Source organism: Bombina bombina, chromosome 5 (assembly GCF_027579735.1).
Source record: "Bombina bombina isolate aBomBom1 chromosome 5, aBomBom1.pri, whole genome shotgun sequence".
NCBI lineage: Eukaryota > Metazoa > Chordata > Amphibia > Anura > Bombinatoridae > Bombina > Bombina bombina.
The window spans coordinates 507,538,067-507,564,923 of record NC_069503.1 but is presented as its reverse complement, the minus strand read 5'-3'; the positions used below and the strand labels follow the sequence as shown (position 1 = coordinate 507,564,923).

Here is a 26,857-nt window from a genome sequence, read left to right as displayed (position 1 = left end):
ACTAATGCGCATGCGATACTCTTCAACCTCAACCAACAATGCGCATGCGTTAATCGCTGTTTGCAACATAGCATTGAAAGAATAATTATACAGTATTCATTCAGTACTATGTTGTGCGATCAAGAGAGCAACAGGTTTTTTTTTAGACGTGACCTGTTTGCAACGATATTTACTGCGGGTGATCCGACTGAAAGCTATTACGCATGCGTGAAACGGGAGCATGCGTTGGAGTACAAGATGTAGAATAGGACAGTAGCGCATGCGCTTTTTGAATAGTAGGCGGATGACGTAGATCCACGGCTGCCTAACGGCCAGAATTTCAATTGGTAGTTTGGAGAACGTGATCAAGAAGAAAAAACAAACACAAAAAAAAAACGGGTTGATTGTAAAAAATTTAAAATATTGATTTTATACGGCGATAACTTTATTTCAAGATGATTTCATACAGGTTGATGAATAAAACTCATATTAATTTGTGACAGTGAATTGAATTCTATTTTGACATACAGGTAAGTTAACCTTCACTTTAAAGGGACACATCCTACGTTTGTGCTGCACTGCGTTACAATAATTGCAATACAGACAATAGAAGGCTTACGTCTTCTTAAACATTTCCAATAGGTAGTTTTAAACCCCTTCAGGTGGTCCTTGCTGGCCCACACCTTTAGCCTCAAGTATAAAGCCTTTATAAATAGTGGGTATTACAGCCAATCAGATACTGTACTACCCACCCCTCAAGCTAAACAGACTGTGCACACACTTTTCTGCATCTATGCAGAGGAGCTGGCGCATGCTCTGTTTAGACTATGGGGCAGGTGGTATGGTATCTGATTGGCTGCGCAGTTTGCCTTTTAAAATCTTAAATATAAAAAAGAAGAAGAAAAAGGTTGCCACATAGAGATGGCAGTATGGGCCGCGAGAAGAACCCAAAATAACACATTCAAACCTCTGCAGTACAAATCTATTCTTACAGTTTATTTAAAGGGACATAATACTCATATGCTAAATCATTTAAAACTGATACAGTATAACTGTATAAAGCTGACAGGAAAATATCACCTGAGCATCTCTATGTAAAAAAAGAAAATATTTTACCTGACAATCTCCTCAGCTCAGCAGAGTAAGTTCTGTGTAAAAAAAATATACTTCAGCTGTTGCTCAGCTACAGGTAAAAAAAAAAAAAAGGAAGAAACGAACAGCAATCAGCATCAACAGTGCTGAGGTCATGAACTCTTTTACTGTGATCTCATGAGATTTCACTTAACTTTCATGAGATTTCATTGTAAACTTCCTTACACTGAATAGGGAAATAAGATGAGAGTGCATGTAAGCTCGCTCCTTCCGCTGTCCCGGGACAGACATACTGATTTGTTGCTTAGAAGTCCTTTACCATGGGATGTGGCTACTAAGAAACTTTTGAGGTAAAATATCTTCCTTTTTTACATAGAGATGTTCAGGTGATATTTTCTAGTCAGCTTTTTACAGCTATGCTGCATCACTTTCAAGTGTTTAAACATTTGGGTATTATGGCCCTTTAACAGAATACTTGTTAAAAATCTTGGCACATTGAATTTTTTTTAAAAGTAATAAAATTTTGTATTATCAATCTTAATAGCTGTAGTCCCCATTTCAAACAATTATAGCAGAGGTGAAACCCCTATGGCACAAAAGCCCAAGGTGATAAACATAACACATTTGCTGGCCTCTGCGCTACCACTTTACTGCTTGGTTTCACTGGTTGAAATTGTAGTGCTTAATTTTCTAATAAATCTACTCTCTTTATCAGCAATTAAGCTTAAAAAAAGTTTTTATTAAATAAGTTATTTAACCCTTTGAGTGCTAAGCACTTTCCCCCCTGGGTGCTAATATTTTCTAAGGTTTTTTAAATTTATTTAATGTTGGAAAAAACATTTTTTAACTTTTTTTATTGTTTTTACAGACCCCCAAGACTTACACTGTTGGAAATGTTAGGTGATTCCCTTTCCAACAGTGGGTCTTGGGGGTCTGTAGCTACTTAGATGCCTGAGATACAGGCATCTAAGCAGCATGCCCCCTCCTCCTATACTTAACATTGTTAAGTATATATAAAGTTGCACGGTGATGTCATCACGTTATTGCACGTGATGTCACCGTGCATCACGTGAAGCCCCGGCGATGCCTGTCACTCTACAGGCAACGATCGCTGGGGTAGGAGCTGTTAGGAGCCCCCAGATCTCCCTCAAGGTGGGAGAGTGCTCATGAGGGCTCTGAGCCGTCATTAGCACCAGAGTGAGAAACTCTGTGACGGCTCAGAGCCGTCATTAGCACTCAAAGGGTTAAAGGGACATGAAAGTCAAATTTAAATTGTCATAATTTAACTTAAGCTTGCAGTTTTGAAAAACATTCCAATTTACTTCAATTAAAGGGACAGTAAACCTACAAACTAATGTGATATCATTCTGCACATAGTTCAGAATTATATAACATTAGCTTTGCACCAAGTTTATAAAACTAAAGACTACAGAGATTATATTTCAAAATGCAATTTTACTGACCGCCGCTCCTGACTCTACTGAGCGGGTCTTAATTTGCATAAGTGCATTGCAGGCACGCTGTCTAATATCTCAGCCGGCCCGCTCTGGTCTGGTAGCGGGAGCGAGCTACATTCAGTTTAATGGCATGATCGGGCAGGCTGTGACTACACTTAGATACAAGGTAATCACAGAGGTAAAATGTATATTAATATAACCATGTTGGTTATGCAAAACTGGGGAATGGGTAATAAAGGGATTATCTATATTTTTAAACTATAAAAATTCTGGTGTAGACTGTCCCTTTAAGTATGCTCTGTGCACCAGCATTTTAAACTTTCTCAGAGAGCCTACACCTAAAGTGCGTTTATCATCTGGTAATGACTTAATTTGCATCATTGCTGACATGATACAAGCCCCACTGGCTCTTTCAGAAGCTTGAGTATTTAAAATGCACTGAGAATATCTAGCTATGCTTCACATGCACATGCAGTAACAATTCTAACACTAAAACAGTAATTACTTTTACTAGAAGCATTTCTGATAATATATGTATATTATGAATGTGTTTCTATCCAAAGATTTAATTCATGTAATTGCATTTCAATTTTGACCTAAATGTCTTTTACATTTCAAAATGGTTTTCCACACTGGCATGCAAAAAATATAATCTGCATTCATCTCTGGTTTTGACTTCCTCTGTTTATGACATCTCAATCCTCCAGGAACAACAGTGTTTGCATTGGTTAAAGGGACATTGTAGTCAATGTTTTGGTTTAACTAAAATATAGCATTTCAAAATGTATTTCTTAAAATAAAAAACCCTATGCTGATTAAATCAATATTCTAACAGTTGCAAAGATTTGTCTCTCTCCACCAGTTAAAGTGATTGTAAACTTTAACGAATTAAAGCCCAGTGTCAAATAATACTCTTAAAAATAGGTGCATTTTCATTCATTAAAGTTTACAAAGATGCTTTTTTTTAAAAAAAATACTTACCTTAGCGTTATGGTAAACATAACGCAGATCCTCCGCCTGCATCCCCTGTTTTCAGTAGCATATAGATGACAAATCCGGCTTCCTCCAATCTTTGCGTGACCCACAAGCTGGATGCCAAAGGGGGCACCGATTGGAGGAAGCCGGATTCATCATTGATCTGCTAAAGAAATCAGGAGTTGCAGGCGAAGGATCTGCGTTATGTTTACCATAACGCAAAGGTAAGTATTTTAAAAAATAAGCATCTTTGTAAACTTTAAAGAATTAAAGTGCCGCTGTTTTTAAGATTATTATTTAAAGTGAATGTAAATTTTGATGATAAAGTCCCCGGTTTTTAAAAATTCTATTTAAAACAGGGGCACTTTAATTCATCAAAATTTACATTTCACTCGTGTTGTGAAAATACTTACCTTTTGATCTTGACAGCCGCTTCCGCTTCCCCCGGTCGCCGCAAGCCTCTTCCTACGTCAGAAATGACAGATCGGTCATCCTCCAATCATGGCTTCCCCCCGGGTGAATCAGCGTCTGATTCAACGCAGTGATTGGAGAAAGCCAGATTCCTCATTTTAGACCCAGGAAGAGGCTTTGCGACGTGCGGAGTAAGCTGGAGCTGCTGTGAAGATTAAAAGGTAATTATTTTCACAACACGAGTGAAAAGTAAATTTTGATGAATTAAAGTGCCCCTGTTTTTAATAAAAACCGGGCACTTTATCATCAAAATTTACATTCACTTTAATACTGGCCTTTAATTCAGTAAAGTTTACAATTCACTATCAGCCAGTATGATTAGTAGGAAGTATAAAGCTACTGCAACATTAGTTTCAATTTAAATTTAAACACCTTTTACTTTGGCAAGAAAGTATTTTCTTTACATGTAAACGTTGCTTTTTCACATGCATGCTGGAATTTTTTTTGAGTACAATGTCCCTTTAAACCACCTGAATTACGAATATAAGACTACAAGAAAATATGTTTTACTTATGCTTGAATTTGGTTAACACACAATAAATCTTTTTTTAAAAAAAAACTGTTTCTCAAGCTTTTCAGTTTTTTTGTGGAGGGTTCTGTACACTTCCATAAGATTGAATTCGTTTTGATAATGACTGCCTAATGTGTTTGAATACAGTATAAAAATGACAAGCTCTTATTCGTTAGATTATGTCATTTTAAAGGGACATGAAACCCAAAATGTTTCATTCATGATTCACATAAAGCATACCATTTTAAACAACTTTCAAATTTACTTCTTTTATCATTTTGTGCTTGATTCTTTGGGTATCTTTTATTCAAGAAGCAGCAATGCACTATTGGGAGCTAGCTGAACACATTGGTAAGCCAATGACAAGAGGCATTTATGTGCCACCCTCAATCAACAGCTAGCTCCTAGCTTCTGAGGCTACCTAGGTATGCTTTTCAACAAAGGATATCTAGAGAATTAAGCAAATTAGATTAAAGAAGTAAATTGGAACTTTTTTTTTTTAAATTATACACTCTATTTGATTGATGAAAGTAAAATTTGGGGTTTCATGTCCCTTTAAAGACTATGGCAAATGGGTTAAACACATAGTAGAAGTACAGCTTGGGACCCACAGAGCACTGCTGGTTTAAAGTTGATCCAATCAGCATGTCTACTCGCACGAATCAGCTATGTAAGTAACTAGCACTGCATACTGGATCAGTTCTTATACTGTGTGTTTAACCCATTTGCAGGGGTTAAACACACAGTAGTGCATGGTCGTTAGTCTTAACATAGCTTGCTCTATCTAATAAGAACATGCCATTTTTTAACTGTATAACATTTTAACCAACAATATAAAAATGTTATATCATTTTTTATAAGTGTCCAATTAACATTCTTTAAATATCCAAATGCTTAAAGGGACATAAAAGTCTGGGGGTCGATCCGATAAAAATCGTCGCCCGCAAAAGCCGGCGACGCCAAGAATTGCGCGGATTTGGTATCCTATATACGGCGTAAGCTAGAAGTTACGCGCGTATATTTCTGCCGTCGCCCGCAGTTTTTTGGGCCATAGGCAGGTATACCAAACCCGCGCAGTTTGGTATCCAATATGCAGCGTAAGGACTTACGTGGCGAAAATGGAGAAAACTTACTCCATTTTCACCTCGCCACAAAAAGCAGCCGTAAGAAGCCTTACGCTGACTATTGGAGCCCCGTAACTCCCTAAACTAGCTGCTAAAATAAACCTAACACCTAACGCATGCACAATGTCTATCTCCCTGTCAACCGCGATCTTCTAAAATAAACCTAACACCTAACGCATGCGCAATGTCTATCTCCCTGTCAACCGCGATCCCCCCCCCCCCAAATCCCTAATAAAGTTATTACCCCCTAAAACGCCGCTCCCGGACCCCGCCGCCATCTACATAAACTAACCCCCTACTGTGAGCCCCTAAAACCGCCGCCATCTACCTTATCTATCCCGTAATCTGACCCCTTACACCGCCGCCACCTATATAAAAATTATTAACCCCTAATTTAATCTACCTACCCCGCCGCCAGCTATGTTATCTATATTAACCCTAAGTATATTATAGTTAATATAGTTATTACATTATATATATTAACTATATTAACCCTAATTATATTAGGGTTAATATAGTTAATATAGTTACTATAGTATTTATATTAACTATATTAACTCTATCTAACCCTAACACCCCTAACTAACTTTATATTAAATTAATCTAATTAATTTATAAACTAAAATATTCCTATTTAAATCTAAATACTTACCTATAAAATAAACCCTAAGATAGCTACAATATAATTAATAATTACATTATAGCTATGTTAGGGTTAATATTTATTTTACAGGTAAATAGTTAATTATTTTAACTAGGTATAATAGATATTAAATAGTTATTAACTATTTAATATCTACCTAGTTAAAATAATTACCCAATTACCTGTAAAATAAATCCTAACCTAAGTTACAAATACACCTACACTATCAATAAATTTAATAAACTACTAACATCTATCTAAAAATACAATTAAATTAACTAAACTAAATTACAAAAAAAAACAAACACTAAATTACAAAAAATAAAAAAAAGATTACAAGATTTTTAAGCTAATTACACCTATTCTAAGCCCCCTAATAAAATAATAAACCCCCAAAATAACAAAAATTCCCTGCCCTATTCTAAATTAAACAAATTTCAAAGCTCTTTACCTTACCAGCCCTTAAAAGGGCCTTTTGTGGGGCATGCCCCAAAGAATTCAGCTCTTTTGCATTCAACAAATACAATCACCCCCCCCCCCCCCCATTACAACCCACCACCCACATACCCCTATTCTAAACCCACCCAAACCCCCCTTAAAAAATCCTAACACTACCCCCCTGAAGATCTCCCTACCTTGTCTTCACCACACCGGGCCGAACTCCTGATCCGATCCGGGCGATGTCGTCCTCCAAGCGGCAAAGAAGAAATCTTCCTCCGGCGACGTCTTCCTCCAAGCGGCAGCAAAGTCTTCATTCTTCCGGCGGCATCTTCAATCTTCTTTCTTTGCTCCGCCGCCGCGGAGCATCCATCCCGGCCGACTGCTAAACTTGGAATGAGGTACCTTTAAATGACGTCATCCAAGATGGCGTCCGCCGAATTCCGATTGGCTGATAGGATTCTATCAGCCAATCGGAATTAAGTTAAAAAAATCTGATTGGCTGATTGAATCAGCCAATCAGATTCAAGTTCAATCCGATTGGCTGATCCAATCAGCCAATCAGATTGAGCTCGCATTCTATTGGCTGATCGGAACAGCCAATAGAATGCGAGCTCAATCTGATTGGCTGATTGGATCAGCCAATCGGATTGAACTTGAATCTGATTGGCTGATTCAATCAGCCAATCAGATTTTTTTAACTTAATTCCGATTGGCTGATAGAATCCTATCAGCCAATCGGAATTCGGCGGACGCCATCTTGGATGACGTCATTTAAAGGTACCTCATTCCAAGTTTAGCAGTCGGCCGGGATGGATGCTCCGCGGCGGCGGAGCGAAGAAAGAAGATTGAAGATGCCGCCGGAAGAATGAAGACTTTGCTGCCGCTTGGAGGAAGACGTCGCCGGAGGAAGATTTCTTCTTTGCCGCTTGGAGGACGACATCGCCCGGATCGGATCAGGAGTTCGGCCCGGTGTGGTGAAGACAAGGTAGGGAGATCTTCAGGGGGGTAGTGTTAGGATTTTTTAAGGGGGGTTTGGGTGGGTTTAGAATAGGGGTATGTGGGTGGTGGGTTGTAATGGGGGGGGGGGGGTGATTGTATTTGTTGAATGCAAAAGAGCTGAATTCTTTGGGGCATGCCCCACAAAAGGCCCTTTTAAGGGCTGGTAAGGTAAAGAGCTTTGAAATTTGTTTAATTTAGAATAGGGCAGGGAATTTTTGTTATTTTGGGGGTTTATTATTTTATTAGGGGGCTTAGAATAGGTGTAATTAGCTTAAAAATCTTGTAATCTTTTTTTTATTTTTTGTAATTTAGTGTTTGTTTTTTTTTGTAATTTAGTTTAGTTAATTTAATTGTATTTTTAGATAGATGTTAGTAGTTTATTAAATTTATTGATAGTGTAGGTGTATTTGTAACTTAGGTTAGGATTTATTTTACAGGTAATTGGGTAATTATTTTAACTAGGTAGATATTAAATAGTTAATAACTATTTAATATCTATTATACCTAGTTAAAATAATTAACTATTTACCTGTAAAATAAATATTAACCCTAACATAGCTATAATGTAATTATTAATTATATTGTAGCTATCTTAGGGTTTGTTTTATAGGTAAGTATTTAGATTTAAATAGGAATATTTTAGTTTATAAATTAATTAGATTAATTTAATATAAATTTAGTTAGGGGTGTTAGGGTTAGATAGAGTTAATATAGTTAATATAAATACTATAGTAACTATATTAACTATATTAACCCTAATATAATTAGGGTTAATATAGTTAATATATATAATGTAATACCTATATTAACTATAATATACTTAGGGTTAATATAGATAATATAGCTGGCGGCAGGGTAGGTAGATTAAATTAGGGGTTAATCATTTTAATAGAGATGGCGGCGGTGTAAGGGGCTTAGATTAGGGGTTAATAATTTTAATATAGATGGCGGCGGTGTTAGGGGCTCACTTTAGGGGGTTATAGATATAATATAGCTGGCGGCGGGGTACGGGAGCGGCGGTTTAGGGGTTAATAATTTTATTAGGTTGCGGCGGGGTAAAGGAGCGGCGGTTTAGGGGTTAATAGCATTTTTATTGTTAGGCTAGTGAGGGGGGATAGCGGATAGAGGGTTAGACAGTGCGGGCTATGTTAGGGAGGCGTGTTAGACAGTGCGGGCTATGTTAGGTAGGCGTGTTAGACAGTGCGGGTGTTTTAGACTTTAGTCAGGTTTTATAGGCGCCGGCAGATTCTAACGTGCCGCAAGTCACTGGCGACGCCAGAAATTTGTACTTACGCAGATTTCTGGACATCGCTGGTTTGTGAGACTTACGGCACGTTAGCATCTGACGGCGACCTATATGGGATAGCTCGAGTTGCGAGCTGAAACTGCGGGCGACGCCGGTTCCCTCGCTTGCGCCGCAAACTGCGATCGATATCGGATCGCGCCCCTAGTGTGTTAAAATATTTTATTATTGTAAATAGGTTAAACACACAGTTAAAACTACAGCTCCAGAGCAGCAATGCACTACTGGGAGCTAGCTACAGATATCTGGTGAGCCAATGACAAGATGCATATGTGTTCAGCTGCCGGTCACCAGCTAACACCCAGAAGTGCAATGCTGCTCCTGAGCCTACCTATGTATGCATTTCAAAAAAGGATACCAAGAGTACAAAGTAAATTTGAGAAGAGAAGTAAATTGAAAACTCTCTTAAAATGACATGCCCTATATGAACTATGAAAGTTTAAATTTGACTTTTATGGCCTTTTAATTGCAACTATTCTGCTGATCCTATTCTAGTTGAGTACAGGTTTCATAGTATCATTTTCAAAATGTTAACAATTGTTTTGTAACAAGGATTTCTAATAGTTTTAAATGATCTTGAATTTGAAAACTGTACTAAAGCCCTGCAAGGCACTTTGCATGGCTTTTCTAATAGAATAGAATAGACACCAGTGTTCCAAAATTGATATAAATTGTGCAATTTCTATATTCCTGCTATTTTTATAATAAACGAACACTATATGCTTTATTTAATAATGTAGGGGTTCACCAAAATTCACTTTTATATAAATAGATATAAAAGACTTTTTAGATACAAAGCTTGGTATTTAACAAATAACCAAATAATGCAAGCAAATGTCTTACCTTCTGGAATATCTGTGACAATAGCTTCAGGAGAAATACACACACCACGGTCATACACTGGCAAGTCATCACATGCCAGGTTTTCTGGCCAGCTATGGTTATACCTCTTCATAATAGGCTCACAGCCATCCTTGGCTCTCTGACACACAGACTTGCAAGGTTTGATAGGGTCATGAAGAAATTCCAGGGTGCAGATGGGTGCATACATGGCACAGAGGAAGAAACTCAGCACTGGGCTACAGTTGATCTCTACCAGCTCCTGGTACTGCTCAATAGCCAAAATGGCATTTTCTTGGGTGCTGTGATGTAAGTGGTTGGGCATCCTGGTTATATTCCAGGGCATGTGTTTGCACATAGGGATCCTGACCGTTTCACAGGGTGCAGAGTAAGCTCCTGTCTCTACCCACAAAAAAAGTGCAGCAGCAATCACTACATACATCGTAGAAATCTTGAAATCCCCAGTTAACTTTCACAACACTCTTTAAGGGAATATTGAGCAAGCTGATGGATCACACAGCAAGTTGGTTAGAGCATATGCCAAAGCCTATCTGTGCACAAGTTTCTTAACAATAGAACAACTCTCCTCAAGTTTCCCACACCCAGAGAAACATAGACATTGTACAACTACTTTTATACTTGGGGCACATGTGACGTGAACTACATACATTTCTTACATGGCTGCATAATTCATTTCATTTCCCCTCTTTGGCAGACAGGGTTACATCACCCCCTATTCATTGTATTCCCAAGGCGACATCACTAAATTTCACTTCAATTTCCAAGTTCAATTAAAGCTCTTCTCCCTCCCCCTTTCTTTTCTTTGACGATGCAGAGGAGAAAAAAAAAAACAAGAAATATATGCCTCTCCCACCTGTTACAGCAGATCCAGCCACAACAGAACAAAGCTAAGGAAAATACAGTGACCCTGTAATTGCAATAGGTAATCCCTGCTACATGCAGATCTCTCAGCTCTCACCCCTCCCCTCTAAACGTTTATAAAGGGACAGCAAAATAAATTATATTTATAACCACTAGAGGGACGGACTGTTCATGTGTAAAGGAGGGATTTGCTGAAGCTGATGTTGATTACTTACTGTTAATTAGTAAATAGAAAAAATAAAAATTAAGAAACAAAGAAAATAACAATTTCCTTTCATGCAAAAAATATTTTTAACTGCAGATGAGTGAGGGGATATTTATAGGAATGTAGACAGATACATTTGACTAGGAGAGGTAGCATTTACAACAATGGATGGTATTTCAGAGGAGTCTGACTTATTTGTGGGTCTGGCTTTAAGGGAGATGGTGCAAACTTTATATTTTAATTATTTTGGTGTTTGCACTGTACTGTCCCCTCTGCTTCATAATATGAGGGAGAAGAATATAAAAGGTGCTAAACAGGTTATTATACTTACAAGAGATTAGGCACTTTTTTGGGGGCAGTGACTCTGGTAAAAGAAAAGGCTCATCATTTTTTTATGAATTGTAAACTTAAAGGGACATTAAACTGCTGGGCGCAACTACTCTAGAATGGTTACTACACACTATACTATTGCTTTTCCTCCTGTTTCTGCACCTCAGTTCAAAGCCATGTCCCTATTTTAATCCCTGAAAAGTTATGAGATGGTGAAGCTCCACCTCTTTGTACTGGGGGCTGCCATCTTGGAGTACAGGTATTCTTACATTCTATGATGAAGCAGGGTACATTTACATATCAGTGAGGTTGCAAACTTTTTGATAACTGTATATTGTGATTCAGGTTTGGGCGCATGATACAGAGCAGGAGCTGTACATTTATGCAGTGGTTGCATTTCTCTATATTATTGCTGAGTACTTTTTAAATCATATCTTGTGTAACTATAAAATTATGTAAATAATTTAAAGCTCAAACAATGTATCATGCATACCAGGGGTCAAGTCCCGTGGGAATGCATGGGAATGGAGTTCCTGCACTTTGCAGGTGAAACTAAGTTCCCCCTGGACAGAAAACAGAAATTCTTCAGTAAACACTGCTGCTGCTGGTGGGAGGAGATGGGGCACAGTCTGGTTAGAGGGATAGTGAGATCCTCTAGTAATGGGCAGTAAACACTTCCTACAATAGACTAAATGAAAGCCTGTCAGCGGTCCGGCTGTGAGATCAACCCGCATTGTGTGGAACACATGGTGCTTACATTTCTGTGTGGCTTGCTCTGGGGTTATTTAGCTCCCCTCAGGAGAAATAGGACTATTGCATCTTAAATGGGTGAGACTCTGTGACAAAGGAGGAGTCTAGAGTTGCTGTTAGACACAGAGGTATCAGTCCGCCCTGGAAATTGTGTTCTAAAAGGTGTGCATTTTGGCTTCTCAGTATTCTGTATCAGTTGAATCCTAAATTACAAATAAAATTTTCTCCCCTGCCATGTAAAAATGTAACCATGGGTGTCCATCCTCAGGCCCAAAGGCAACTATTCAGCCCTTCATTGGTTATTTGCTTTTCATTACCCAGAGTGTATAGATTATATACATATAAATACAGTGTGTGTGTTTATAAAACAATATTAATTGTGAGGGGGTGGAAGTCCTGGTGAGTTCCCACACTTTGTTTTTGTAGGACTTGACCACTGATATATAGGTATAGAGATATACAGATATAAAAGTCGAAATTTAAAAACATTAGCACACAGGAATAAAAGAAACTATAACATCTGAAATGAATCCAAAGTCCATATATCCTAAGGAGTATATCAGTTTCACAGGTAAAACTTTCCCTCACGATGGGACCGCCACCAGTCTCTATGAGTATATTATCCCAATCCAATTGATTTCATGTTAATAATAAAGATGGGTACTCACCAAACCTTTCCTCTTTCCTATTAGGTAAGGGTAATTCTCTCTCAAGGAGAGGGAAAGAAGACAGGCCCCTACTAGAGATGTATAATGGTGGTCTCGTTCAGAAAAAATAAATAGAATGAGGGGGGAAAAAGCAAAAAAAATAATCCAATAGTGTAAAACAGTTTAATGTTTTAAAAAATTATAACACAATAAAAATGCTTACAGATTCTGCCCTGAATCAATATGAGGTCAGTAAACAGCCAGGAACAAGGTCGCCCACAGATAAAACCTTAAGCATTTCAAAGTTTACTTCTTCTTACCTCTTCATACTTCCTCATACCAGCACTTTCCACTGGTTATGGTTTGGCCATAACTTTCCCTTTTATTTTGTATATACAGAAATATATATATATATATATATATATATATATATATATATATATATATATATATATAGGAATATCTCTTTAAAAGTACATAGAACATATTCTGCTATGTGCAGAATATTGGAATGTGAAACATTCACAGTAAATACATGGTTAAAGCCTTTATTAAATATGAATATTGCAAAAATATGTTTTTACATGTTTTCATCTACTTAACGGCAAAGGGCTCAAATGCACTTATATATATGGCTGTATATGTATACAAAAATATTTATGTGTTTATATGTGTATATATGTCTGTAAATACATATATTCACATATAAATACATAAATAAATATGTACACATATATATACACATATATAAACATACATATACAGGTGGCCCTCGTTTTACAACGGTTCAATTTACACCGTTTCAGAATAACAACCTTTTTTCCCAGTCATGTGACTGCTATTGAAAAGCATTGAGAAGTAGTGCATTTATTAATATAGCCAGTAGGTGGAGCTGTCCGCTTGTTTTGCAGCAAAGCCAAGCAAGCTGAAATTAATCAGTTTAACCAGACCTGTGCTATCGAGCAGATTTCAAAGGAACAAGATCTTCTTGTCTATAAATCAGTCCAGATTGGAATGCATAGCAAGAACTGTTTGCAGAAAAATGCAAGTGAAGTCTGTGTTGTGTGATTTTATTAGGTTTATAATGTTGTTTAGCAGATGTTTTTGCTCATTTAACTTAGTTTAATTATATATTCTGTGTTGTGTGATTATTTTATTAGGTTTATAATGCTGTTTAGCATTTAAAGTCTTCATTTCAAATCTTTAAAAATAATGTATTAGGTGTTACTTATGAAAATTTTGAGAGGGGCCTGGAACCTATCTCCCTCACTTCCCATTGACTTACATTATAAACTGGGTTTCAATTTACAACGGTTTAGATTTACAACCATTCCTTCTGGAACCTAACCCCGGCGTAAACTGAGGGCTACCTGTATATCTTTAGCAATGTATATGTCTGTATCTCTATGTTAAAGCCCTTTGCCTGCTTTTTTTTCCTAACACCTGAGATCTTGTATCTTTTAGCCTTTATAAATTTTGTGTGCAATATATTTTAAATATTTTTTTCCAAAATAAAGCTTTATTGGTAAAAGATTTGACAATGAATATATGCATATGGAAACCATTACAACATAGCATCAATAACAATTATGCACATCGGTTGTAGCTTATCTTTTCTTTTACATCATATCTTTGATAGCGTACCGTTAAGTGATTGAAATTGAATCTTTTACTGTACCTATGGGCATTTTTCCTAAAATTAAAACTATAAGCTTTGAAAGATCTATACTCTATCAGGCGTTATAGAAAAGAAAATATTTAACAGGCTCTCGGATTTATTTATTACACTACCGAGAGTATCTTAATACCTGATATTTGCTCTTCTGCAGATGCAGAAGTAGAAAGTCAACCAGATTAGAAAAATAGTAAGAGAATAGGGAGGAAGTGAAAAAGTGTCGAGTGACTAAGGAAGGGAGAGGAGATGGGGAAAAGGAGGGGAGAGGAAAAAAAAAAAAAAAAAAAAAAGGGGGGCATAATATACAACAAACAGCCGTTGCCCACTGAGTTACAGTCCACGACCCTCCCAAGTCAGCAACATCATTTCGTGAGTGCTAAGCTTACCGATTCTTAAATAATGATACCTCTCTAACCTCAATAGCTCTCCCACCTTAGCCTTCCATTCCAACATATTTGGAGTGTTTTGTTTTTTCCAGTATAAGGGGATGAGACCCTTTGCCGCGTTCATCATTAATAGGAGAAGCAAGTACTTATCCTCCCCTATGATCTTGGGCAGGTGGTGATAGATAAGATAATTAGGACTTGGGGGGATAATAACCCCAAGTATTCTGCTCATTTCCCCCAGCGTCGTATCCCAGTAAGTTTTTATGTATGGGCACGACCACCAGATATGAATGAGGGTGCCTTCCTCTCCACATCCTCTCCAGCATCCCCCATCGGTCTGTGGATATATTTTTTTGAGTCTCTGGGGGGTGAGGTACCATCTGCTTAGTAACTTATAATGTGATTCTTGTATTTTAGCTGAGACAGATGCCCTCCTTGCCCTCTCGAATATCTTTAACCACTCTTTATCAGTGATTTCTTGTCTCAGGTCTTCCTGCCAGGCCTGAGTGTAAGTTGGGAGGGGAGTCTTGTTACCTATGATCAAGAGTTTGTAAATCTGCGAAATCAGGTGTGTTGGGGTGTGTGACATGGTGCAAAGCATCTCAAAGGGTGTCCTACCTCTGGTCAGGGCAGACCTGTTCTTATGTGTACTAAAGTAGTGTCTAACTTGAGTCTCCCTAAACCACGATGAGAATAGAGCGTCATCCCATTCAATCAGTTCTGGCCTAGTTTTCATCTTATCCTGGTGGAGGATATTGAGGATTGCTGCGTCCCTTAGGTTATATGTCTTGTCTGGGAAGTATGGACCTGTCTCTACTCCCACATCAGGGTTCTCTCTTAACGGCATGACGGGGGAGTCAAAGGAAGACAGTCCAGATTCCTTATTAATTAATCTATCCCATCCCAAGAACGCGCAGTCCAGTAGTGGGTATTTTTTGATAATGATTGGTCTGTTATTAGGGGAAATCCACGCCAGGGACCCTGTATTACCCCTCTGTAAGATAGCATTATCCAGATGGATCCATGCCTTTTGCAGCGAGTTTTGGCACCACTCCACTATTCTTTGGAGAGATATAGCCCTTTGATAGACCCGCAGATCAGGGACACCCAGGCCCCCTCTATCCCTAGGGATATAAATAGTTTTTTTCCTTATCCTGGGTCTGCAGCCATTCCATATGTATGACTCCACGGCTGACTGTATTTGGTGCAGATAATGTGAGGCTGATGTTAAAGGAATAGTCTGGAGGATGTAGAGAACCCTGGGCAGAACATTCATTTTAACCACCCCCACCCGACCCAACCAAGAGATGGTTTTATTCTTCCAATTTGCCAGATCCCGCAGGATCTCGTCCCTGATACGCTTATAATTGATCTCTGTTATGTCTTTTATATTCGCTGTAATTGAGATACCTAAGTATTTTAAGGTATGGTGTGCTATTTTTATCGGACAATCCCGACTCAGGGCCTCAAACTCCTCATGAGGGACAGAGATGTTTAAGATCTCAGATTTGGAGGGGTTAAGCAAAAAATTCGACACATTGCCGAACTTTGTGAGTTCATCCAGGGCGATCGGAAGAGATCGGCCGGGATCAGTGATCGTCAGGAATATGTCATCCGCGTACATCGCGAGTTTGTGTTCTGAGCCTCCAATAGACAATCCCTTGATTTGTGGATGTGCCCTGATTTTACTGGCCAGTACATCTATCGTAAGGGCAAATAGGAGGGGGGAAAGGGGGCAGCCTTGTCTTGTCCCGTTTTTAATCGGGAAGGTGCTAGACAGAGTTCTGTTCACCCTAACTTTCGCGTTCGGTGCAGAGTACAGTGACATAATTCTATTGATAAATTTGGGCCCAAAGCCAAACTTATCCAACGTTTGTTGCATGAATGACCAGTCAATCCGGTCAAACGCTTTTTCAGCGTCGGTTGATACAACCGCCATATTTTAAATATTTTTATTAGATATTGTTATTATGAGTGTAACTGTATTTTTTAATGTTATTTTTATGTGTTTTGTGCAACTTTATATTTTCGCGAAACAGTTACCAAAACTCTGAGATTGTGGTAATGATTCTAGCCTAATTCGCAATTGCGCTTACCTTTACTTTCAACTTGTAATAGGAATGGTAAACTCTCGTGATATACCCCTTATCGCTCGGGCACAAATGATTGCACTCCACTTGGATTCTAGCCCAAAAAGAGGAAACGATTATCTACTATTCAAAGGAAAGTTTAATGATCAGTAATTTGTGTTACTTGCATCACAATTAACTTAAAATGCCTTCTAGAAGTTAAGGGCACATTGTAGAAAACACTTTGGAGGAATCTGTTCAGAGCACAGCTCAATCTTTTAAAAGCATTCACCTCCAATAAGAAAGTCAAAGGGCCAGATTACAAGTGGAACACTCAATATAGTTTTTGTGAAAGCGATATTTGCCCTCCACTGAGTAATACCAGCGCACGCACCAGATGGGAGCCTTGTTCACATGCCGTCAGACACAGCATGAGAACCTTGCACAGTGAAGGGGGTAAGTAGCGCAGCAATGGTAGCAAATTGTGAATATATATGTATATGCTTATATACATATATATTTATGTGTTAATATGTGTATGTACTTGTAATGGCTGGTTATTTATAGCACGCCCGTAAAAACAGGCAAATGTACCCATTTTCGGGCGCGCTATACTTGTAATCTAGCACAAATTTGGATCAGGATGTGTCAGAAGTAAGGGACAGTATACACTCATTTTCATATAACTGCATGTAATAGACACTACTATAAAGAATAAGATGCACATATACTGATATAAAAATCCAGTATAAAACTGTTTAAAAACTTACTTAGAAGCTGTCAGTTTGAAAAGGTAGTTAGAAAGCCCACTGCAAGTGGCAAATAAGACACTCCCCTCCCTCCCCCTTCTTTTCCATATGAAAAGACCCTTTACACAAACAGGAGCAAGCTGGAGAAGGTAGCTGACGGTATTCACATAAAACTTTGGGGCTTGGTTAGGAGCCTGAAAATCAGAGCAATGTTATTTAAAAATAAGCAAAACTATACATTTATTTAAAAAAAAAAAAACTTATGGGCTATATAAATAGATCATCTACAAAACATTTATGCAAATAAAAAATGAGTGTATAATGTCCCTTTAATTTCTTCATAAACAGCTCAGGATTGTAATATAAAATGTTTACTTATGCATAGTAAAAAATAATAAAAAAAATAAATATATTTTTACACCCCCCAGTTTTCCAAAAATTGTGGGTTTTTCACTTCTGAGAATTGGAAGTGCACACTGTGGTCTTCACAAGCCAAACCAAGCCACATATTTTGGCCTTAGCATAGGTGATACGATAACATACTGCAAAACAATACTAGGGTTGCTAGCCTTGTTTATTCCAGTAACAAGATTAGCTCCATTAAAAAAGGCAAGTGGAGGGGGAGTATGACCATGAAAAAACAATTGCAGACTAACAAGATGTCTGTATTTTTGGAACTTTTATACTTGCAATGTCTTTCAGGTACAAAGGCCTAGATTACTTTTTGCGCACGTTGGGTGAGCACTGGAGTGATAACTTTTAACTTTCAACTCGTAATACCAGCGCAACCCGACGTGCGCAAAAGTTTACTTCTAGCGCAGTTAGCACTCTAGCAAAAGCATTAATTTGCTCTCCACTTGTAATGTTGCCCAAAGTGTTTTATGTTCCTTTAAGTGGACTGTGCTTATACCATCCTCCAGGTTAGAACCATAATAGCAACAATGCCACATTCCAAATGTAATCTTAATTAGAAATTGACAAGCCAGTTGCACAATACATCTGAATATTTAAGTGGGAATACCAAAATATCTTTAATGGAGTTTGCAAGCTGAATATATCACAAGAAAATGTTGGAAGCTAGCAGGTGCATTGTAAAGACCAAATATCCAATATTTATATTCAATGGACATGAAACCCAACATTTTTCTTTCATGATTTAGGTAGAACATACAACTTTAAATAAGTTTCTAGTTTACTTCTATAATCAAATTTGTTTCATGCTCTTGGTATCATTTGTGCAAGAAGCAGCAAGGAGCAGCAATTCACTACTGGTTTCTAACTGAAAACATAGGTGAACCAATGACAATCAGTGTATATATGCAGCCACCAATCAGCAGCTAGAGGCTAGGTTATTTGCTGCTCCTGAGCTTACCTAGATAAACATTTCAGCAAAGGATAGCAAGAGAAGGAAGCAAATTAAATAATAGAAGTAAATTGAATAGTTGTACAGGCGTACCTCAGAGATTTTGCGGGTTCGGTCCCAGACCACCATAACAAAGCAAATATAGCAATAAAGTGAGTCACACTATTTTTTTTCCCCCAGTGCATATAAAAGTTATATTTATACTATACTGTAGTTTAATAAGTGTGCAATAGCAATATATCTAAAAAAAACAATGTACATACCTTAATTAAAAAAATACTTTATTGCTAAAAAATGCAAACCTTCATCTGAGCCTTCAACTAGTTGTAATATTTTTGCTGATGGTGTGTATATATATGTATTCATGTGTATGTATGTGTTTATATGTGTATTAGACATGTGCGTAGCTAAAACATTTGTTTTGTTTCATTTTCATTAGTTAAATAAATAATTTTGTTTTGCAAATTAGTTAATTTAAATCGTTTTTTCGGTTCTGTTCGTTTTTTTGGATCCATTCTTTATTCATATGCATTATTCTATTCTGAAGTTTAGAATAGAATATCGCATATGATGGATCCGAAAAAACTAAAGGATCTGAAAAAACAATTTAATTTAATAATAACTAATATGCCGGCGATTGCTGAAACAAAATTATCTGAAACCGCTGCTGCCACCCACATCGCCACCACTAAATAAAGTTGTTAACACCTAAACCACCCCCCCACATCACCAACACTACCTAAACCTATTAACCCCTAAACCATACCCCCCCACATCACCAACACTAACAAAATCACTAAATAAAGCTATTAACCCTTAAACCACCGTTCCCCAACATAGCCGACACTAACTAAACCTATTAACCCCTAAACCGCACCCCCCCACATCGTCAACACTACCTAAACCTATTAACCCCTAAACCGCACCCCCCACATCGCCAACACTACCTAAACCTATTAACCACTAAACCGCACCCCCCCTACATCGCCAACACTAACTAAACCTATTAACCCCTAAACCCCAGTTCCCAAACATTGCAGACACTAACTAAACCTATTAACCCCTAAACCGCCGTTCCCAAACATACCCGACACTAACTAAACCTATTAACCCCTAAACCGCAGTTACCAAACATTGCTGACACTAACTAAACCTATTAACCCCTAACCCGCAGTTCAAAAACATAACCAACACTAACTAAACCTATTTACCCCTAAACCGCAGTTCCCAAACATCGCCGACACCAACTAAACCTATTAACCCCTAAACCGCAGTTCCCGACATCGCTGACACTAACTAAACCTATTAACCCCTAAACCACCAGACCCCACATTGCAACAGCCTAAATTAAACTATATTATTAACCCCTAAACCTAGCACCACCTAACTTTAACATAATTAAAATAGATCTAAATTAAAGTTACAATTATTAACTAACTGCCTATTTCAAAATAAATACAAACTTACCTGTGAAATAAAAATAAAATCTAAGCTAGCTACAATATAACTATTTACTAACTACCTAGTTAAAATAAATACAAACTTACTGTGAAATAAAAATAAAACTGAAGCTTACAATAATAAAACCTTTATTAATATTACTAAAAATAAAAAACCTAACTTTCGGCTAGATTACAAGTTTTGCAGTATGGGTGAAAAAGCAGCATTAAGACTCATAACGCTGCTTTTTCACTATCGCTGGTATTACGAGTCTTGCAGGTTTAGGGGCACTGCACACTGTTTTGGCCGTAACGCAAATTAACTTATGCAATTTGCGGAAAGTCTTTTTTCAAAGGGACTTCCACCACGCCGGTATTACGAGTCTGTCTGGGAGGCCAAAAAGTGAGCGGTACAGCCTATACTGCCAAGATCGATACAATAAACGGAAAGTCAGTAGTTATGAGTTTTACGCTACAAAGCTGTAGCATAAAACTCATAACTAAAGTGCTAAAAAGTACACTAACACCCATAAACTACCTATTAACCCCTAAACCAAGGCCCTCCCGCATCACAAACACTAATATAAATTTATTAACCCCTAATATGCTGATCCGGACATCGCCGCCACTATAATAAACATATTAACCCCTAAACTGCTGCACTCCCACATCACAAACACTAGTTAAATATTATTAACCCCTAATCTGCCGCCCTTAACATCGCCGCCACCTACCTACATTTATTAACCCCTAATCTGCCGCCCCCCAACGTCGCCGCCACTATACTAAAGTTATTAACCCCTAAACCTAAGTCTAACCCTAACACCCCCTAACTTAAATATAATTAAAATAAATCTAAATAAAACCTACAATCATTACCTAAATTATTCCTATTTAAAACTAAATACTTACCTGTAAAATAAACCCTAAGCTAGCTACAATATAACTAATAGTTACATTGTATCTAGCTTAGGGTTTATTTTTATTTTACAGCTAAGTTTTTATTTATTTAACTAGGTAGAATAGTTACTAAATAGTAATGAATTATTTACTAACTACCTAGCTAAAATAAATACAAATTTACTTGTAAAATAAAACCTAAACTGTCTTACACTAACACCTAACCTTACACTACAATTAAATGAATTACCTATATTTAATACAATTACCTAAATTACAAAACCCCCCCCCACTAAATTACACAAAATAAAAAAAGAAATGATCAGATATTTACAAACTTGCCTGTAAAATAAAAATAAAACCTAAGATAGATACAATGTAACTATTAGTTATATTGTAGCTAGTTTAGCGTTTATTTTATAGGTAAGTATTTAGTTTGAAATAGGAATTATTTAGGTAATGATAGTAAGTTTTATTTAGATTTAGTTTAATTATATTTAAGTTAGGGGGTGTTAGGGTTAGATTTAGGTTTAGGTGTTAATACATTTAGTATAGTGGCAGAGACTTTGGGGGTGGTAGATTATAGGTTAATAAATATAGGTAGGTGGTGGCGATGTTAGGGGCGCGGATTAGGGGTTAATAATATTTAACTAGTGTTTGTGATGTGGGAGTACAGCGGTTTAGGGGTTAATATGTTTATTATAGTGGCGCGATGTTGGGGGCGGGAGATTAGGGGTTATTAAATATAATGTAGTTGTCGGCGATGTTGGGGGCAGCATATTAGGGGTTAATAAGTATAATGTAGGTGTTGGCGATGTTGCGGGCGGCAGATTAGGGGTTAATAAATATAATGTAGGTGTCAGCGATGTCGGGGGCGGCAGATTAGGGGTTAATAAGTGTAAGATTAGGGGTGTTTAAACTCGGGGTTCATGTTAGGGTGCTAGGTGTAAACATAAATTTTGTTTCCCCATAGGAATAAAAGGGGCTGCGTTACGAAGCTTTACGCTGCTTTTTTGCAGGTGTTAGACTTTTTTCAGCCGGCTCTCCCCATTGATGTCTACGGGGAAATCATGCACGAGCACGTAAAACCAGCTCACCGCAGCTTTCAGCAGCGCTGGTATTGGAGTGCAGTATGCAACTCAATTTTGCTCTACGCTCACTTTTTGCCTTTTAATGCCGGGTTTTTGTAAACCTGTAATACCAGCGATGTAGGGAAGTGAGCGGTGATAATAACATGCAAGTTAGTACCGCACCGCTCATAAACTCGTAATCTAGCCGATTATAAAAAATAAAAAAACATAAGATTACTAAAAAATTAAAACTACAATTACAAAAGATAATAAACACTAAAATTACAAAAAAATTTAAAAACTACCATTACATTAACAAACAAAATTATTTATAACAATAAAAATTATTCCTATTCTAATACCCCGTTTAAAAAAATAAAAAAAACTAATCTATAATAAACTACCAAGGGCCTTTTGTAGGGCATTGCCCTAAAGTTACCAGCTCTTTTGCAAAAAAAGAAAACAAACACCGCATAACATTACAAACCCCCACCTCCTAACCCACAAAATAAAAATAAACCTAATCTACCCATTGCCCCAAAAAGGGCATTTGCATGGGCATTGCCCTCAAAAGGGCATTCAGCTCTTTTTCGGCCCATTAAAAATAAAAAATGCCTAATCTAAAAAAAACAAAAAAAAAAACCCCAAAAAACAAAAAAAACATTACAAGAAATAACAAACGAAATTATCCAAAATAATAAAAATGATATCTATTCTAATACCCCATTTAAAAAACCCCCACCTAAACCAATAGCCCTTAAAATGGCCTTTTGTAGGGCATTGCCCTAAAGTTAACAGCTCTTTTGCTAAAAAATTACAACAAACACCCCCTAACATTACAAACCCCCACCCCCAACCCACAAAATTAAAAAAACCTAACTAAAAAAAAAAACTAATCTACCCATTGCCCTGAAAATGGCATTTGTATGGGCATTGCCCTTAAAAAGGCATTCAGCTCTTTTACTGCCCTTAAAAGGGCATTCAGCTCTTTTTTTGGCTGATTAAATACCAAATCTAAAAAAAAAACCACCCCAAAAAAAACCCTAACACTAACCCCAAAATCGGTACTCACAGTTGCTGAAGTCCAGCAAAAGATCTTCATCACAGCGTCAAAGCATCTTCATCCAGGCGGCTCCATCTTCATCCATCATGGGACCAACATCTTCTTCATCCCTGTGGAGGCGGAGTGGTCGATGCATGGAGGTCCAGGTGGAGGTCCAGGCAGAGGTCCATCAGTCCGACGTGGAGGTCCTCTTCATGCGATCGTCCGCCACACACTGAGGATTCAATGCAAGGTACCCCTTTTATATTTTATAGTTTTTTTTATTTTTTGTAATTGTAGTTTACATTTTTTAGTAATCTTAGTTTTTTTATTTTTTGTAATGTTAGGTTTTATTAGTGTAAGCTTAGTTTTTATTTTTATTTCACAGGTAAGTTTGTATTTATTTTAACTAGGTAGTTAGTAAATAGTTATATTGTAGCTAGCTTACGTTTTAATATTATTTCACAGGTAAGTTTGTATTTATTTTTAAATAGGTAGTTAGTTAATAATTGTAACTTTAATTTAGTTCTATTTTAAATATGTTAAAGTTAGGGGGTGATAGGTTTAGGGGTCAATAGTTTAATTTAGGTTGTTGCGATGTGGGGGCCAGCGGTTTAGGAGTTAATAGGTTTAGTTAGTGTTGGCGATGTTTGGGAACGGTGGTTTAGGGGTTAATAGGTTTATTTAGTGTTTTAGTTAGTGTCTGCGATGTTTGGGAACTGTGGTTTAGGGGTTAATAGGTTTAGTTCGTGTTGGTGATGTTTGGGAACTATAGTTTAGGGGTTAATAGGTTTAGTTTGTTTTGGCGATGTTTAGGGGTTAATAGGTTTAGTTAGTGTTGGTGATGTCGGGGAATGGCGGTTTAGGGGTTAATAGCTTTATTTAGTGTTTTAGTTAGTGTCGGCGAAGTCGAGGAACTGCGGTTTAGGGGTTAATAGGTTTAGTTTGTGTCGACGATGTTTGGGAATGGCGGTTTAGTGGTTAATAGCTTTAGTTTGTGTCGGCAAAGTTTTGGAACGGCGGTTTAGGGGTTAATAGCTTTATTTTGTGATTTACTTAGTGTCGGCGATGTCGGGGAAAAATTTTGAATATGAATATTGGATCTGAAATAACAGTTTTTTAAACTCAAAATGTGCACATCTACCAATATGGAAACAAAATATTCCACCAGGCCAATTTCTTAGGATAAGGCTTAATTGTACATAATTATAAGATTATGACAGAGAGGCCGATATATTAGAAACTAAATTTATAGAAAAAGGTTATGACAGGTTACACCTCAAAAAAGCAAGAGAAAAGGCAAGAGTTAGAGACAGGAGTCTTAATGATAAATAAAGATTATAACTATACCACCAATGAATCAAATAGGAAGAGACATAATGATAAGAAAAATTATATCAGATTTATCACAACCTATAATGAAGGGGCAGGGATCATTAGAAAAATACTTAATAAACACTGGGGAATCATTAAAGCAGACCCTATTTTAAGAGAAATAGTGGGGGATAGACCAACAATCATTTATAAAAGAAATAAGAATTTGAAAAATGATTTAGCCCCTAGTAAATTAGGGTCCATTGGTAACAACACACAAAAAACATACAAGTAGATAATACGCTGAATAATTGGCTCTCTATACCAAGTGGAACATATAAATGTAGAAAAACGAACTGTAATATGTGCAAACATATTTCCAAAGGAAATATTTTTCATAATTTTAACAATACAAAACAGTTTGATATAAAGTGTAGATGCACCTGTGAATCGACATATGTAGTATACCTCCTTAAATGTGGGTGCAATTTGATCTACGTAGGACGTACAAAACGCAAGATCAGGAAAAGATTCAGTGAACACCTATATAACATAAAGAAGGGATTACAGAGCCATAGTGTGTCTAATCATTTTAGAGTAGTACATGGTACATGTGAAAGAGGAATCTCTATCCAAGTAATAGATTGGATCCCTCCAAATACAGAGAATAGACTCTTAAAACTTTGACAAAAAGAGACACTATGGATTAAAAATACCAATAGCCTACACCCTAGAGGTCTAAACATAGATCTAGACATACAAGCTTTCTTATGAATTCATTACAGGCACAATTTATCACATACTAGTTATTGAATGACTAGAGAAATTAGACCTTTATAAAATAAATGATAAAATATTTAGATTTTTGCCATTTTGTTTTTATTAATAATGTTAGCATCCCTAATTTGTTTATCATGTAGACATATTATTTGCAACTTACTTCTTAGTATCATTAACATTATGAGACCTGATTAATGTGTGGTACAGTTTAATACACTGACACTAAGAGATTTTTCCATATGAATCAAGTTTTCTATTTATTGCTCTTTTCATTTTATCAGTTTTATTATGTTATAGAGTCTATATATGACATGTTTTATTACTATTTTTTAATTTTATGAATAATAATTTTTATGTGTTTATAAAATTATAAAATATAAAACTATAATTATAAATTTAAAAGCATTGTTTTTAATATTTCTATACACACTGTCATTGTTATTAAAATGTTATGTAATTGATATCGATACTTTTAAATTGGTCGATGTTACCAATAAGTAAAAAAGGAAGAGTGTTATGTAAAAAAAAAAACAAATCCTCTTTGACCAATAAGGTTATACTAATGACTATTTAAATGACTACCCAGGGAGTCCTAATTATCCCTTGAAAAAGTCCGGACGATACCGGATGAAACGCGTTGGGTTTCTTGGTCACACAGAGTATCCATAGCAAGGCAGTTGGACATTAGCAGGCTGTTTGAATCGTTTATACTGAACGCCGGAGACATGCTGTTTTATCCAAACACGCTATCACACTGCTGTGTATGCTGCTGGTGGACTCTATTATCTAAAGACTTTTTCATGTGCTTATCAAGTACATACTTCTTGTAAGTATGTTTTTATATGTGCGTGTGATTTTGTAATAAAATTATTTTACGCTTGAATCCTGGGTTGCGCTGTGTTTTCCCACTGTTCACAGTCTCTTCGTATTTTGAACCTGTCAAGACGCTAAGGCTCCATAGAATCACCCAGCACCCATCTTGTTTCGGATTAAGAACATCAGTGGATCGAATTATATGAACTCATTGTTCTGGATAGCCTTTTGGAAATACTGCAAGTATTTGATTATAACGTCCACTGTGGACTGGATATCATAACTATATAATCCACACCCGTGGATATTAGTATTACTTTTGTGGCTACATATCGATCTATTTTAACAGTCATATATATGTAACAGCTTACAATTGAAAGTTTATGCCTTTTTTGAAACATTGTGTGTATATACGACTACTTCCGGCCGATCACTTGACAGATATACATACAGTATATGTAACAGCGTAAAATTGAAGGTTGAGTCATCTTTTTAAACATTGTATGCACGATTATTCACGGCCGAAAGTAAATATTTGAGATATATGTGTCTCTTTTACAATAGGTGTAAAACCTTAATCACTGTCTTGTGATATTCACATAGCGCTG

General features: G+C 36.9%; 1 protein-coding gene across 3 annotated transcripts in view; it reads right to left on the bottom strand.

The window, feature by feature from the left end:
* Positions 1 to 10,802, bottom strand: part of SFRP4 (secreted frizzled related protein 4) — a 139,218-nt gene extending 128,416 nt beyond the window's left edge. For 2 of the 3 annotated variants that reach the window (XM_053714419.1, XM_053714418.1), the window contains exon 1: positions 9,839 to 10,795. In XM_053714419.1, coding sequence (XP_053570394.1) covers positions 9,839 to 10,277 — 439 coding nt within the window. In that variant the 5' untranslated portion in view covers positions 10,278 to 10,795. Of the gene's footprint in view, positions 1 to 9,838 lie in introns of all 3 variants that reach the window. The other variant, XM_053714420.1, reaches the window with a different exon arrangement.
* Positions 10,803 to 26,857: the final 16,055 nt, after the last annotated feature.